We start from the raw sequence: 17,063 nt of genomic DNA, 5'->3' as shown, positions 1-17,063 counted from the left end.
GTTGCCTTCATTTGTACACCTCCCAGCGCTATTATATTCTGGGGTAGGTTCTCACTGGGGATTTGTAAAGAGGGGTAAATAACTTGGAACCAAGAAACTTGAACGTTCGAACTCTTCTTATCATGCCAATACTGTTGCATTTTGTTTTCCACTCCAGGTTGTTATTTGGTAGTTCAATATGTTTCCTTTTGTAAAGTTTCCAAACAACGCTATCATATTCCGAGGTAAGTTTCCAAACAGCGCTATCATATTCCGAGGTAAGTTTCCAAACAACGCTATCATATTCCGAGGTAAGTTTCCAAACAACGCTATCATATTCCGAGGTAAGTTTCCAAACAGCGCTATCATATTCCGAGGTAAGTTTCCAAACAGCGCTATCATATTCCGAGGTAAGTTTCCAAACAGCGCTATCATATTCCGAGGTAAGTTTCCAAACAGAGCTATCATATTCCGAGGTAAGTTTCCAAACAGCGCTATCATATTCCGAGGTAAGTTTCCAAACAGCGCTATCATATTTCGAGGTAAGTTTCCAAACAGCGCTATCATATTCCGAGGTAAGTTTCCAAACAGCGCTATCATATTCCGAGGTAAGTTTCCAAACAGCGCTATCATATTCCGAAGTAAGTTTCCAAACAGCGCTATCATATTCTGAAGTAAGTTTCCAAACAGCGCTATCATATTCTGAAGTAAGTTTCCAAACAGCGCTATCATATTCCGAGGTAAGTTTCCAAACAGCGCTATCATATTCTGAAGTAAGTTTCCAAACAGCGCTATCATATTCTGAAGTAAGTTTCCAAACAGCGCTATGATATTCTGAAGTAAGTTTCCAAACAGCGCTATCATATTCCGAGGTAAGTTTCCAAACACCGCTATCATATTCTGAGGTAAGTTTCCAAACACCGCTATCATATTCTGAGGTAAGTTTCCAAACACCGCTATCATATTCTGAGGTAAGTTCTCACTGGTGATTTGTAAAGTGGGATAAACAACTTAGAACAAGAAACTTGAACGTTCGAATTCTTTTCACTGATATGTTTGTCAAATAAAATTTCTTCCTCCAATGTCCCTTTCTTCTACCACTTTCTCCAGGGTTGTTTTATTAAGCTCGTCAGTATTGTTTTCTTACCGATGTGCATGAACTTTCATTTGTTCTTATCGTTCGTGAGCTACCAAGTCCTTCTCCACTGAGATCGTCGTCTGAGCAGATTTTCCTGTAAGGATTTCTTGGTTTCCTTTATAGTATGAAACATTTTCTTGTCATCAGGAAATAGGTATACAGTTGACTTTTTCTGACAGCCTACAACGAACAAAGACCGAACCCCGAGGTTGCCAGATGTTACTTTGCCCAACACATAGGTTGTTCCAACAATGACTACTTGTTGCTGTCTGTTATACATAAATGCTTCAATTTAACCATAATATGATTCCTCTGTTGATTCCGCATGCCTTTAATTTTACATATTAGTATCAATTTTGAACTTTTTTCGATGATATGGTTGAGTCATTCATAAACTAGTGCATACAACAAAATAGACATATATGGTTTTATTTGCATGTGTGGTCAGATTTCTTTCTGTCGCCCTTTTGGATATTCTGAAAAATTGCTTATAAGTTGCTTGACGCATTTGACCTTTGTGAACTTAAATATTGACCAGGCTAGATAACCATGCATCTTACGAATCAGCTAGACCAATAGACTAACAAATGATTCTTGGTTGTTCAAAAGAGGTTGTTACAAAACCCATTTTAACAATTTAACACATATAAACATGTGATTAAGTATCACGTGGTGTGTATGTTGACTTTCTGGATCAATACTATTCAGACTAACTAAGTTCCACTGTTTTCCATTAACATAACAATATTGGATATATCATTAACGTAACATTATTGTATATACCATTAACATAACAGTATTTCCTACGGATATGACAAAAATATAAAACATTTTCCACATGATTTATTTACTAAGTAACAAGTTTGATATAAAAACAAAATTGTCTATTGTTATGTAATGTAACAATGTATTGGAGTTCAAGGGGATGTAAGTTGCAATCTATACCTATGATTAGAGGCATATAATATCCATATGATGTACTGTACATCGAGTCCCTGTAGGCTGGGCAAGACAATGTGTCAATTCTGACTCTACAATGACTGGTCTCCATGCCAGACAATTGGGATCTCAATATTCTTACTGCTTTCCATCTACTTGAAATTTCAATGGTGGAGATCGCATGTGCTCAAATTGACAAGCCTCAGTAAAAATTGACAAGCCTCATTAAAATTATTTCTTGTATGATTTAGTCTATGTATGGATGTCTTTAGCCAATAAGGAAGTGATGACTGTATTCATCTCTTATACAATGTATAATTATTGGACAAGCTATCTTAATAATTCCTAATTCTCAAATAAAGACAACTGTATAAAATTGTCATTTAGTCAAACACACTAATTAAGATTCATTTTCACTTGAGGTTGACAATTTAAAATGATATCATAAAAATACACAGCTGAAATTCTTCATTAAATTATGTTCCCTTATTACATATCCAGGTATATTACAGAATATTGTGATAAACATGTAAGTCGTTAGAGGCAGCAATGAAGGAATGTAACCTCAGTTTCAGTGGTATACTTGTACATAACGTTACAGTTTCTGATAATACTGTGTACATCGCATACCGATCTGTCCCAGAGGGCATTGCACTCCGCTGGTGCACTCTGGGACAGATCGGCACGTAATGTACATGGTTATATATGTAAAGCACACGAAGAAAATACATATATTTATATATTAAAGTCATATAACTAATGATATACATAAGTTTCATATGTAATGTTCAAAGTTATATACATGTATCATTTCCATTTCAAAATAGAAATTTAAAAATAAACTTTCAACAGTGTGCCCCATTAAAAGCTGGACACAACGTTACACAACCACAATCTGTATAAAACTGTTCTCATGTATTGATGTATCTCTTTATTAACATGTTTAATGATACCATGGTCCACACTAACACATGTACATACAGTTCATCTCTTTTTTATATCTATAAAAACACATCAGATATACCTATGAACTTTGCCAGACAATGTTATGTAACCTTTACTGTCATACAAGAATGTGAGAGTTTCACATCTTCATCTACCAGTATCTTCAATGTGGAGATGTTGAAGGGCCCATTTCATGTAGGGAGGCCTCGAGTAAGTCCCACTAGTGTTGTCCATAAGGATAAGTCGTTAGATTAACAAGTTTTGAACAATCTAGCCAAGTGCTCTAATCTGTCTGTTTTACATTAAGATTTGAGCACACCAAAGTAAATGTTGACCTTAGGATATCTGTATTGCAAGCGTACAAGAATTTTAAACGACATACCAAACTTTTGATGTGTTTTGTATGACCTTACCCATCACCATGGTTTCTTGTCTCCTTTAGTTATACAATGTATTTCAAAGTAAAATACATAATGTATTCAACAATTAGAACTGCAATGGTAAATAGTATGAGAATTCCATTCATCAAACCAATACATATTTGGAAGACATTTAATTATTTTTTGAAATACTTAGTAGTCCATTTCTATCATCCGTAAGTTTTCTAAGATTTGTTTTGATAAACCATCTGTATTGAGGAACCTGTCTTGAGACAGCTGGTCCATAATATATACCATATCATAGAAAATCTACCTTAAGTAGTAACTGTTATAAATACTACCTGGCATTAGAGGTAATAATAGCTACTCCTCAACCCAGGCTATTATGTAAAGAGATGGTACATAAATTTTGATAAAAATCTGTTGATAAATCAAAATGTCCCAATACGTTATGTTAATGACACAGATAAAACAGGAAGTGATTGTCCAAATACAAATCTAATATTCCTTTATAAAACATAAAACAGATACCATATAAATATATTATATATTTATCATATATTGCACAGGAAAATCAAGTTATACTGTATTTCATTATACAAAGGCATGTGACTAAGTACATGGCAATTCATAGCCCGAGTTTCCTCTGGCCCTGACAACTAGTCAGGACCAGAAGAAACTCGGGCTATGCAATCCACTGATGTATATCGAAAATCAAAGTGTCTCGATTATATACAACTCTCTAAAACTTTATAAGGAGTTGTTGTGAAACGTCTTTTCTTGTAAAAGAGTGTGTGATTGGTAAAACTAAAATAACTTCTCTGATTGGATAAAACCATAGTATATATGATAGAGAAATGTTAGTGAACATGTTATAAATTAAGTTTAATAATGTACAAAATATCATATTTAAAAATCATAATAGGATGGTCAGACTGTACAGACAAAAATACAAAATAAATAATCATTTCCACACCTGTCAAGAGGTAAAAACAGGGAGAACTACAGTTCTTCAGTATCAGAAGCTTTTTGATGCTGGAGATTGTGGTTTGTTACAAAAACCATTATTTTGATGTTGCTTAAACATTGTATTGCAGCATAATATATTTTTATCAACTCAAGAGAAAATACATTAGATAATTTTAAATATCTTCAGAAATATCCACTTGTAGACCAAAACTTCATTCACACTTGAGATTGCCAAATTTACGAAAATGAATTGGAGACACCAGCTCAAATAATAATTGTCTGGGATTTTTTTTTCATGTATAATTGGTTCATTAGTAGCGTACAGTCCCACTGAATCTGATATAACTAAATTAAAAAAAAAGATGTTTCTAGCTGCACCTTTTCCAAACTTCTACAAGTTTATCCTTTTACAACATTTATTGCAATTTTAAACCTTGAAATATAAATCTGAAATGTCAAGCTCTGTAAGTTTCGATATAATGGACCCATTTTATGAAACTATTTCATACAGTTACACACCTTACAACATGTAATGTTCGATTGTTGTCACCAGGATTCTCAATGGACAGTTTGACAATAAGCTTGTTATAAGAAATACGTCTTTTAAAAAATCAGCCATTTATATGGAAACCATCAATGCCTTAGATAATAGGTAAAGAGGTAAATAAAAGTGTTTGGGCCACACTAACTACATTGATGATCCGTAGCCATAATTATATTTTATCCCTCTTCATGCATTCTCGAGCTGCTGTGAGTCAAGTCACCTCATTCATACTGTGGAGTATTTTTTAGCATATTTCACACCACCATTCACATTCCCTGCATTTACATTTGAATATATACATCACATAATTAATTTATAAACTTAACATGATGACACCCCAAGTTGGCGAACATCATGAAAAGTTGGAATGTAAGCAATGTTAGGTATGTGAAGTGTTCATGATTTTGACAGATTGCATCTTTTTTTTGTCGGAAGAGGAATGCTCCCTCTGTTATTCATAAATATTTACACAATTCCCAATATCTGTGCAAAGGAAGTCAGTTATATCATGATCCCAATTCTTGTCAGGCTCCGACTGCACAGGAACACTTTAAGTGTTTTTGACATGGATGCGATTCAGCCTGTTTTGTACAACACAACAAGTGAAACTTCATAATGAAATCTTACGTGTCGTGCATGTCATTACTATGGATACAAAGATTTTGTTACAACTTTTTCGTTTTCATCTCGAGTTGCCATGGTGCCAATTTTCCAACAGGATGAGTGTTTATGACTGGCATTGTCTTGGCCTGACTGACCTCTTGTTCCTGTTTCCTTGCCTCTGCAGCCCTGATACAAGAAAGAATACGATTAATTAGCATATGAATTCACATAGCTTGAGAAAGGATTTATTTTTGCAAGATAAGCCAGGAGTGTAAATCATGAGTTAAGAAGTGAATTTTGACCCTTTAACCTTGAACAATGACCACCACAAGGTGAACATGCAGTTGTAGAATTTGATGTCATGATAGTATGCAATCTCTCCCAGACTGCATTGCGGTTCCCTATGAAGGAACCGCAATGCATTCTGGGAGAGATTGGATACTATGATGTAAATATGAACCAAATCTGTTCAGGAGTTCTTAAGATATTTTTTTTTCTTTTTAATTCTTACCAAATTATTACAAGGATTTTTTTCATGACTATTGACAATCTTATGACAAGAGGCCCATGGGCCTTAACGGTCATCTGACAAACACTTACACTTACAGCAGGGACACACACCCCAATCCAGCATTATTACCATAAATTATTTATCGCAGCCAGTTATGTTTTAGATCAAATTTGGTTTTTATCCATTTAGCTTGTCCAGGAAGAGCAGCATCATAAAGCAAAATTTTAGCCAAGTTCCCATTTTTGGGGCATGCCCCTCTGTCCCAATGGGTCAGACAAGACTCATTTATATCAATTAGGATTGCCTTTCCCCAATGATGTTTCATACTAAATATGGTTGTAATCAATTCAGGCATTAAGGAGGAATTGCATTTTTAAGAAATGTTTAACCTAAGCGCTCCTTTTGCCCCATCTTTTTTCCCCAGGGGTCAAACCTGTCTCATTAAAAAATATGATTGCCGTCACCTTATGTTTCACATCAAATTTGGTTGTAATCCACCAAAAGGTTAGGGAGGATTAGGATTTAACAGCAAATATTCACCAAAGTTCCCCTTTTGGGGCCCTGCCCCTCAGGCCCCAGGGGTCACACTAGCCTCGTTTATATAAAATATGACCACCCTTCCCAAAGGATGTTTCACACCATATTTCGTATTAATCCACCCAAGGGTTAGAGAGAAGTAGGATTTATAGCAAAAATTCACCAAAGTTCCCCTTTTGGGGCCCCGCCCCTCTGGCCCTAGGGGTCAAACCAGCCTCATTTATATAAAATATGATTGTCCTCCTCCAATGATGTTTCACACCAAATTTGGTAAGAATTCACTATGGGTGTTAGGAGGAGAAGGATTTTATAGCAAAATTTCATCAAAGTTCCCCTTTTGGGGCCCCGCCCCTCTGGCCCCAGGGGCCACACCAGCCTCATTTATATAAAATATGACCACCCTCCACCAATGATGTTTCACACAATATCTGGTTGAAATCCACCAAAGGACGAGTAGGATTTTATAGCAAAATTTCATCAAAGTTCCCTTTTTTGAGCCCGTCACTCTGGCCCCAGGGCTCACACCAGCCTCATTTATATAAAATATGACCACCCTCCCCCAATGATGTTTCACAACATATCTGGTTGAAATCTACTAAAGGGTTAAGGAGGAGTAGGATTTTATAGCAAAATTTCATCAAAGTTCCCCATTTGGGGCCCCACCCCTCAGGCCCCAGGGGTCACACTAGCCTCATTTATATAAAATATGACCGCCCTCCCCAAATGATGTTTCACAACATATCTGGTTGAAATCCACTAAAGGGTTAAGGAGGAGTAGGATTTTATAGCAAAATTTCATCAAAGTTCCCCATTTGGGGCCCCGCCCCTCAGGCCCTAATGGTCACACCAGCCTCATTTATATAAAATATGGCCGCCCTCCCCAAATGGTGTTTCACACCAAATTTGGTAATAATTCACTATGGGTGTTAGGAGGAGTAGGATTTTATAGCAAAATTTCATCAAAGTTCCCCTTTTGGGGCCCCGCCCCTCTGGCCCCAGGGGCCACACCAGCCTCATTTATATAAAATATGACCACCCTCCACCAATGATGTTTCACACAATATCTGGTTGAAATCCACCAAAGGGTTAAGGACGAGTAGGATTTTATAGCAAAATTTCATCAAAGTTCCCTTTTTTGGGCCCGTCACTCTGGCCCCAGGGCTCACACCAGCCTCATTTATATAAAATATGACCGCCCTCCCCAAATGATGTTTCACAACATATCTGGTTGAAATCCACTAAAGGGTTAAGGAGGAGTAGGATTTTATAGCAAAATTTCATCAAAGTTCCCCATTTGGGGCCCCGCCCCTCAGGCCCTAGTGGTCACACCAGCCTCATTTATATAAAATATGACCGCCCTCCCCAAATGATGTTTCACAACATATCTGGTTGAAATCCACCAAAGGGTTAAGGACGAGTAGGATTTTATAGCAAAATTTCATCAAAGTTCCCTTTTTTGGGCCCGTCACTCTGGCCCCAGGGCTCACACCAGCCTCATTTATATAAAATATGACCACCCTCCACCAATGATGTTTCACACAATATCTGGTTGAAATCCACCAAAGGGTTCAGGACGAGTAGGATTTTATAGCAAAATTTCATCAAAGTTCCCTTTTTTGGGCCCGTCACTCTGGCCCCAGGGCTCACACCAGCCTCATTTATATAAAATATGACCGCCCTCCCCAAATGATGTTTCACAACATATCTGGTTGAAATCCACTAAAGGGTTAAGGAGGAGTAGGATTTTATAGCAAAATTTCATCAAAGTTCCCCATTTGGGGCCCCGCCCCTCAGGCCCTAGTGGTCACACCAGCCTCATTTATATAAAATATGACCGCCCTCCCCAAATGATGTTTCACAACATATCTGGTTGAAATCCACCAAAGGGTTAAGGAGGAGTAGGATTTTATAGCAAAATTTCATCAAAGTTCCCCTTTTGGGGCCCCGCTCCTCAGGCCCCAGGGGTCACACCAACTTCATTTATATAAAATATGACCGCCCTCCCCCAATGATGTTTCACACCAAATTTAGTTGTAATCCACCCAAGGGTAAAGGAGGAGTAGGATTTTATAGCAATATTCACCTAAGTTCCCTTTTTGGGGCCCCGCCCTTCTGGCCCCAGGGGTCAGACCAGCCTCATTTATATAAAATATGATTGCCCTCCCCCAATGATGCTTCAAACCAAATTTGGAAGTAATCCACCCAAGCGTTAAGGAGGAGTAGCGTTTTGAAAGAAAAAGTTTACGGACGGCGCACGGCGCACGGCGGACGGCGGACGACGACGGACGAAGCACGATGACTATAGGTCATCCTGACCCTTTGGGTCAGATGACCTAATAAATAAAAATGGTAGCACTCACTTAGCCTCAGCTTCCCTCTTTTCCATTAGCTGACGTTTCCATGCAGGCAAATGTTTGTATTTATTTTCCTCCTCTTCAATCTGTAAGACACATAACATATGTCAGCACAAGAATATTTAGTGTACGCAGGTAAATATACATTTGTATAACCAAGTTTGTATCCACATGGAGTGGGTATTATAAGAAATAAATTACAAAGTTTAACAACTGACTTGCTTCCAGCTTTCACCCTTTGCTGGGCTCTTCATGTATAGTATTTATCAGTATGTATATGTATAAAGATATATATACAATGTAGGTTTAAGTAACCAGGGTAAGTAAACATGAAGTTACACCATCACTGTTGGTCCTAGTTTTTGAAATAGATATTAATTTCACTGCTGAAGTTACCTACAGGTAGCATCCTATACTTTAGTACAGGTCACAGGTACTTGGCACAAGTTCCCAACCCATACATTTATGTATATGTATCTTGTGTTGAATTTTGTACCAAGTCCCTGTGGTACAGGTATAAAAACTATAACTGACGCTGCATCTATTGGTAATATTCTCAAGTAGCTACAGTAAATATTGTCTGAGGTAACTCTGAAAACTGGGCAGAAAGATTACCCTATATACACTGAATGTCATTTTCTCCACAAAACTATAAACCAAACAGAATATTTGGCTCCATATTGGGAGCTAAGTTTAAAATTTGAGGGATTTCACACAAAATATTAACAGTCTTGAGATCTAGACCTTTCCACATACGACAAAGAAATACAGCTCTTGCAATGCATTTACAGATCTTTGAAGGCATATTCTTTTGCCCCTTCACACATTTCGAAATAAATAGATTTCCACCCTTGAAGTTATCTAGGTGAGTTATTTGAGTGTTACTATAAATATTCACCTTCTTCTGTTCCACGGCCTGTTTTTTAGCAGATTCAGCCATCTTTCTGGCCAACATGTGTCTCCGCCAGTCTGGTACAGTAGGATCCACTTTGTCTAGAAAATTCTTAGGATCAAACGGATCTGTCCCATTTGAGGTGTCTGTCCCTTTGACTGGTTCTGGGCTTGTAGAAGTCCCGTTGGGGGTCTTTGAAGAAGATGTGACCCCATTTGAAGTCTTTGAAGAAGAAGTGACCCCATTTGATGTCTTTGGAGGAACGTTCCCTTTTGACAGATTTTGAGGGGGAGTGACACTTTTTGGAGGTGTCGTTGCTTCAATTATGACCATGGATTTTTCTGGAGGAGGCTGTGATTTCTGAATGAAATCGGAAAATATAGATTTTTATGAAAAAATTAGTTAGGAATATCATCAATTGTATTTTTGAAATAATGGATAATCCATGAAAAGTTTTTTTTCAAGATTTACCTAACTTCTTGATTATAATCTTCGATCCTGTCTCTAACAAAATCTAAATTTAAGAATGTTAAATTTGTGAACTTTTTCTCAATTTGAAAAAAAGAAAAGAAAAAAGATTTTCAGTAAATTACATTAGTAAATTATTGAAAATAAGTACATTAGTAAATTATAATTGCATCAAATAAATGTCAGTGACTTTTCACAAAATGGCATGAGACATGAAAATTAACCGATTCGGTTTCATCGTTATTTGTTCACCTCTGCATTGGTTGTCATTAACACCATTAACAGTGACAAAAATAAGTTTGGTTATACCAAGTCATGCAGAACTTGTACGCTAGGTGAAGAAAAGATAGAAAAAATAACATTTACCTTGGGTTCAGCTTGGCCGTTTGACATATCGGTCACACTGTTAGTGTCATGTTGTCCATTTTTGGTCACCTGACCACTCATAGCATCATTAGATGGACCATGAGCTTTTGGGCCACTGGAAATTTGACCATTGACTTTCTCACTTGATCCAAACGAATATATACAAGTCATTCGACCGTCCTCCCGTGGTTTACGGGTTTTTCGTAGGTTGGAGTTCCCACTAGCTGCAGCTATCTTAAGCTCGGCTATGAGGTCATGCTTGACTGGTCCGGCTGTCATGGGACTGGTCACTGAGCTGGGCGGACTGGACATGGTTGATGATTGCGCAGACTTTTCCATTGACAGACTATTTGGCCTGGAAAACAAAAATATAAAGGAAATCAGTTGTATGGTTTTGAAAATTTAGCTTTGGATTGTTTAGATGTGGATGATGATATATTTAGCCTTCTACCACAATACCCTGTGTTATTCAACTCTCAGACCATCAGTTAATCATTACAGCTGTTGATTAACAATCTGTTTACACCACACGTGGTATAAACTCTGTACGCGTTGTGATTGGCTAACACGGTGAACTTTGACCCAAGCTGCAATTGTTATTGACGTCATCAATAATCTAATGACATCACATCACCGGGTCCCGGACGTCACTGTTACACTTTAATTGCATACGCGAAATTATACTTGGCCACGTTTCCCTTTAATTTAAGCCGATATTATTGTGGTAGAAACAGGTCACACGACTCGAAATTGTTGGATATGGAATTTATTTCACACTCGTAAGTTATTTTTTAAAAGTTGCAAAAAACACTCGCTAAAGCTCGTGTCTTTTGTAACTTTTAAAAAAATAACTTACTCGTGTGAAATAAATTCCATATCCAACAACCACTCGTTGTGTAACCTCTATTTATCTCCTAATATATATGTAATATCATTCTAATGAACATCTACAAAATGTCATGGGCTACCAGGCCATGATGATTAAAAAGGGGATATACACTGTATAAACTTTTTCTTACATTTTGCCAAATAAATGAATTTATATTTACATCTTGTAACTTTGACAAAAGAGAATAAGAACAGTACATCATTTCTCACAGGTTAAGGCCTTAGTCATTCTGTTTGGGATAATAATGCAGGCTCAGAAAAATTAAACCAAAATAAAAACATTATATTATTGCTACATAGTGTATATTATGAGTGAAGTATCATGAACATTCCACAATAAAAGTTCTATTGTTTTAATCTTTGTGTTGTTGTGTTATACCACAGTGATATCAATAATTAAGCAGTATCAACATTATGTTACAGAAATGTATGTCTTGTATATGCAGGCACAGAGGATTTCCATCCTGCACCAGAAATAAACCTAACATCTAATCTAATATCTAAGGCAAATTGAATTCACAATAATTCAAAATCTCAGGTAAAATTTCAACACTGGGTTAATATTTTTTTAAAGGTTCAAGGGTAAAGCATCAGCTACCATGTTTTCATCAAGTTTTCTTTCATACAAGATCTATGAAACCAAGTACATGTATTAGGAACTTTTTCTTTTTACCGAGCCCCAGGAGCAAGGAAACATATTTTAAAAGATCAAAAGTAAACCTTGAATGAGACTTAAACTACTTTGGTTAATTGTTCCATTTCATACGAGATTAATCGACCCTCTTGTCAATTAACAGTTAAACAACAATATACCAGTAGATGATTATTTTGAATTTGATAAGAGGTTATCTCCCCTTTACTTACCTGTCCATACTATCATATTGTATCATTTCCACTTTTCCGAATGTCACCATTGAAATAAAACTAAGGTTCACACTGGAAGTATCCCGTATTATCTCCTGTTAAATCCTCTCACACGATAGAGAACCATTCCATACTAAATGTGCTCATATACATTATTGGTCATAATCTCTAACAAATAAAACCGTCAGAAAATACCGACACTGCGTGACAAAAATAGCCCTAGTATTGCGATGTATGTGGTAAAGAACTGTTGTCCTAACACACTGCGTTCACACTCATCATTGTCCGATCCATAAAACATGTCCAGCTATTGACAGTGACAGAGCACCGGTCAATAAAAATACAGGTAAAACACAAGTGTTTTTGGACATAAAGGTGTATCTAATACACTTCTATACAGGTAGGAGATGGTGTATACTAAAGATTATATAAATATAGTCATATGTATTACAGATGTCATTTCCTCAACCATATAAGATAATTATCTACTTAGACTTTTTATAATGACAATCTAATGAAAAACAATAGGACATCAAGATATTTTTTTGGCCGTGGGATTAGATACATTTAGGAAGAGGTGAGGTTTTGTAACTTGTCAACTTTTTTGCTACAATTATGTCATAAACAAAGGAATAGAAAATGATTTGAAATAAAAATGCAAGTATTAAGACTATTAATTCTGAAAGTCAAACAAAATGATATACATGTACATTGTAATAAACCAATATACCAATATTATGCTTCCAGTAAGTAAAGTTTTACCCACAAAACAAAATATGTATATACTGATATCATTATCGCACATTAATTTCATTTTTGATACCACTTCCCCACTATAGAAAGCATGTGCTCCATATGTCTGTACTTAACTGTTCAACATTTGTAATATCATAGTAAGTTTAAGCCATATTGTTTAAAAGTGGATACCATATTACATTAATTTATATTGGTAACAATTAACATCTGATATGGACAAAAACATGGCACAGTGAAATTTCATTAACAAATCAATACATTAACAATTTTAAATAAATGGAAAGCTTAAAACTAAAACAGTACATTGAAGCTGGAATTCCGACCCCAAATAAATTGCCAGAATTTAAAACTCTTAATTGATTGCATGCATTATTGCTTCTTCCGTTAAATGATCCTGACTGTTCATAGGCGTAAAGTCTTTATCCCCAAAGACACACCAGACCCCTTAACCACCTATATATGGGCGTATTTGGTTGGTTGTCTTGTGTAATCAGACAGGGAAATACTATAGGAATCAAGTCAGAAGGGCCAACTGTAACAATCTGAAGGCTTGCAGGACCTTAAAACTCTCTATAACCATGTAATACCTGCAGTCATAAAGATCCTTACTGTTTTTCACATTGATATGTGTATGGGATCCATATCCAAACAATATGGCTCTAAGTCATATTTGTTAACGGGTCAATAACACATACACTAATATATATATATATATATAGATACTGTGTATAGGAATAAAGCCTGTCAGCTGGAATAATAGAAGCATAAACTCACTGTGTCAACAAGTTAGTGTTAGAAAACTTTGGATATTCAAGTAATTCTAAGGACAAGCAAAATAAAAAAATGTATAATTAGTTTCCTGTTACTTCATTAAATCTCAATTTTTGCACATGCAGCTGATAACCTAAATATAGCTTTTTCACCTCGATCTACTTTTTTTCATTTTTGTTTTGTAAACCTAACACAAATTCACTTATATATATATGTTCCATATATGGAAATACATATGTATGCATGTCTTATCAAAGGAAATATATATGTATACATGTTCCAATTAAGAATACATATCTATACCAATTCCATATGAAGGTAATACATATTTATACCAATTCCATATAAGGTAGTATATATCTATACAAATTCCATATCAGGTAATACATATTTATGCCAACTCCATATAAGGGAATACATATATATGCCAACTCCATATAAGGGAATACATATTTATGCAGAAGCAATGGTGAGCAGTGCATTACCACCGTACCACACACTGGAAAGAAACAAGTAAATCATCATACAGATAAGATGATAAATCTAATGGTCATCGATTCTCAGATATGGTGAAAAATCTAATGGTCATCGATTCTCATGTAGATATGATGATAAATCTAATGGTCATCGATTCTCAGATATGGTGATAAATCTAATGGTCATCGATTCTCATGTAGATATGATGATAAATCTAATGGTCATCCGTTCTCAGATAAGATGATAAATCTAATGGTCATCCATTCTCAGATAAGATGATAAATCTAATGGTCATCCATTCTCAGATAAGATGATAAATCTAATGGTCATCCATTCTCAGATAAGATGATAAATCTAATGGTCATCCATTCTCAGATATGATGATAAATCCAACGGTCACTGATTCTCAGATATGATGATAAATCTAATGGTCATCCATTCTCAGATAAGATGATAAATCTAACGGTCACTTATTCTTAGATAAGATAAATGCACTAATGAATTTTATCTTATCTTTTAAATTATGTGATATAAAAAGAATCGACCTGTATTGAAATACCTACAATTTTAAAATGCTGACGTCTCTTTTTCTCTTCTTTTAAATGGATCAAATGCAGACATAAAATCAATCTCAGAATATCTTTTATTGCTCAGGACATTTTGGATGGAACATGAAAATTCTCAACAGGTTCTGAGATCAAGTTTAGATAATTGGACCACCATGAAAGAATACATTATATTAAATATACAGTGTTATTACAACTATATATAACACGTGGATTCAAGGGAGACAACTGTGTGCTTACCTTTCAAGCTGCTGTAGGATCCCATTGAGGCGGGCGTGGTTAGGTGGGGGTGGAGCTGTAGCTGGCGGTGGAGGGGGAGGGGGAGGAGGAGGTAGGGGTGGTGCGAGATATACAGGTGTTTCAGTGGAGGACATCTCTGTAGGTAATACTGACCCGGCCCCACTCTCCAAACCACTGTCTGACAGACGACGCGATTCAGAACTTTCCTTTGTACTGTCTGATTCTCCGTTTATTGTTGTCTTCTCTTGAATCACAAGGTCATTACTGGATACATTCACTTCCGACTCCATCCTTCTGGCTCTGATGGCTTTGAATAGTTCTTCTTGATGAGATATAGCAAAATTAACGACTGACGGAGGTCGCAAAGATGACCCCGACACAGAAACAACAGAGTCCTCTGGCTGAGAAGCTGATTGAGATACAGAACTCAAAGAACTGGAAATTGACAAGGCATCACTACCTGATCTGTGCTGTAGTGGAGACGATGGGTCACTGTTTGACCTTCGTCGAAGGGAGTTCCAGGAGAACTCACTTGTTGTCCGATAATGAGGTGGCACTGAAGAAATGTCACTATCCGATGTATGACACGGTGCCTCACCAGTAGGAAAATCGTGAGGGGGAGATAACTCTAGGTCAGGCTGCGAGAGTTGACGATGCAATAAGGATTCACATTCGCTGAATTCCTGTGACTTGTCGGACAAGCATACACTAGATTCACATTCACCAGTCTCCTGAGACTGGAGGTGTATGTCAGGATGGCCGAGGAAGTCTATAGAGGCTGAAAACCCATCAATTCTAGTGTTACACACACATGTCATTAAAACTCTAGTAGGCATTTTACTTATAAGAATCACACCTATCTATAAACCAACTCCTTACCTAACATTTTTATGGGAAAGAGTTAAGTTAATATATATAAATTAAAGAGGTCTTAACTCACTGTATGATCTGCAAATATAATCAAACAATAATCATCAAACCATTACCCCTTTCCTCATGCACACCTCTATCATAAGCTATGTACTATCATTATGTCAAGTATGTGATAATGAAACTCGATCAATTAACACATGGTGTAATAGCTCTTACAAAGTTTCAAGGACAGACAGAATGACAAGCCTACAAGATATGCAAAATGTTATTTACTGTTACAAAGAGTGCCAAACTAAAGTGGTTTAGATACTGAATTAATCTTTGTAGTTACTATAGGATAGCAGAGAGATTAAAACCAAAAGGGAGGTAACTCCTACAACTTTTATGACAGATTGGTCAGCTGGAGGTAAACCCACTTCAACTGTGAATGTTTTATAGATTAGAAAAGAACATAATATCATTCCTCATTAAAGTAATAAAAAGGAAGAAAACAGGTACTAGTCAATAAACTAATTAGGCTACAGGTTTTTTATCAGGAAATCAAAGATGATTTGAAATAATGTAAAATTTAAACATCAATGCCAAGTGTTTCAACTACGTATGTCATGCAGAAATAGTAAAACATGTCTCAGGTCAAAGTATACTTACATACATAATCATTATCACTCTCAACATCGAAGGAAACCTCTAGTGAGTCTGAAAAGGAAAACATCTTATTAGTGTATGATAGATCAGAACGATGGCAATCAATATCTTAAACATAAACATAATCTAATACTGAATCAACTGATTGAAGTGTGAAATATCATTCAATGACTACCAACAGATGTACTCTAATAACTAGAAAATGTCTGTATGACATAAATGCTCCCACTGCCACTTGACACCCTGAAACACTAAAGTTACATTGTATTGGGACGGGATGCGACAGGATGCGACAGGACGCGACAGGACGCAAGGGGACAAGATAGGACAGACGTTTCATGGCGGGGGCATGAAAAGA

At 36.3% G+C, this 17,063-nt stretch overlaps 2 protein-coding genes across 3 annotated transcripts in view; both read right to left on the bottom strand.

The window, feature by feature from the left end:
- Positions 1-120: 120 nt before the first annotated feature.
- On the bottom strand, positions 121-942 carry LOC117344685 (nuclear pore complex protein Nup98-Nup96-like). The gene has a single exon (XM_033907513.1). The coding sequence runs from the start codon at positions 940-942 to the stop codon at positions 121-123; it is 822 nt and encodes a 273-aa protein (XP_033763404.1).
- Positions 943-1,530: 588 nt separating this feature from the next.
- Positions 1,531-17,063, bottom strand: part of LOC117345166 (espin-like) — a 73,126-nt gene continuing 57,593 nt past the window's right edge. Inside the window, exons 6-11 of one of the 2 annotated variants that reach the window (XM_033908169.1) lie at positions 16,709-16,756; positions 15,188-15,965; positions 10,626-10,980; positions 9,798-10,151; positions 8,906-8,985; positions 1,531-5,683 (exon numbers count right to left, since the gene is read on the bottom strand). In XM_033908169.1, coding sequence (XP_033764060.1) covers positions 5,560-5,683; positions 8,906-8,985; positions 9,798-10,151; positions 10,626-10,980; positions 15,188-15,965; positions 16,709-16,756 — 1,739 coding nt within the window. In that variant the 3' untranslated portion in view covers positions 1,531-5,559. The remainder of the gene's footprint in view (positions 5,684-8,905; positions 8,986-9,797; positions 10,152-10,625; positions 10,981-15,187; positions 15,966-16,708; positions 16,757-17,063) is intronic. The other variant, XM_033908170.1, reaches the window with a different exon arrangement.

The sequence above is a fragment of the Pecten maximus genome, chromosome 16 (genome assembly GCF_902652985.1).
Source record: "Pecten maximus chromosome 16, xPecMax1.1, whole genome shotgun sequence".
Classification (NCBI taxonomy): Eukaryota; Metazoa; Mollusca; class Bivalvia; order Pectinida; family Pectinidae; genus Pecten; species Pecten maximus.
The sequence above is the reverse complement of the archived record's forward strand: the minus strand, read 5'-3'. Positions and strand labels throughout refer to the sequence as shown.

Bases quoted from the DNA above. Each gene is read 5' to 3' on its own strand.
- LOC117344685 (XM_033907513.1), bottom strand. From the start codon at position 942: ATGATAGCGGTGTTTGGAAACTTACCTCAGAATATGATAGCGGTGTTT.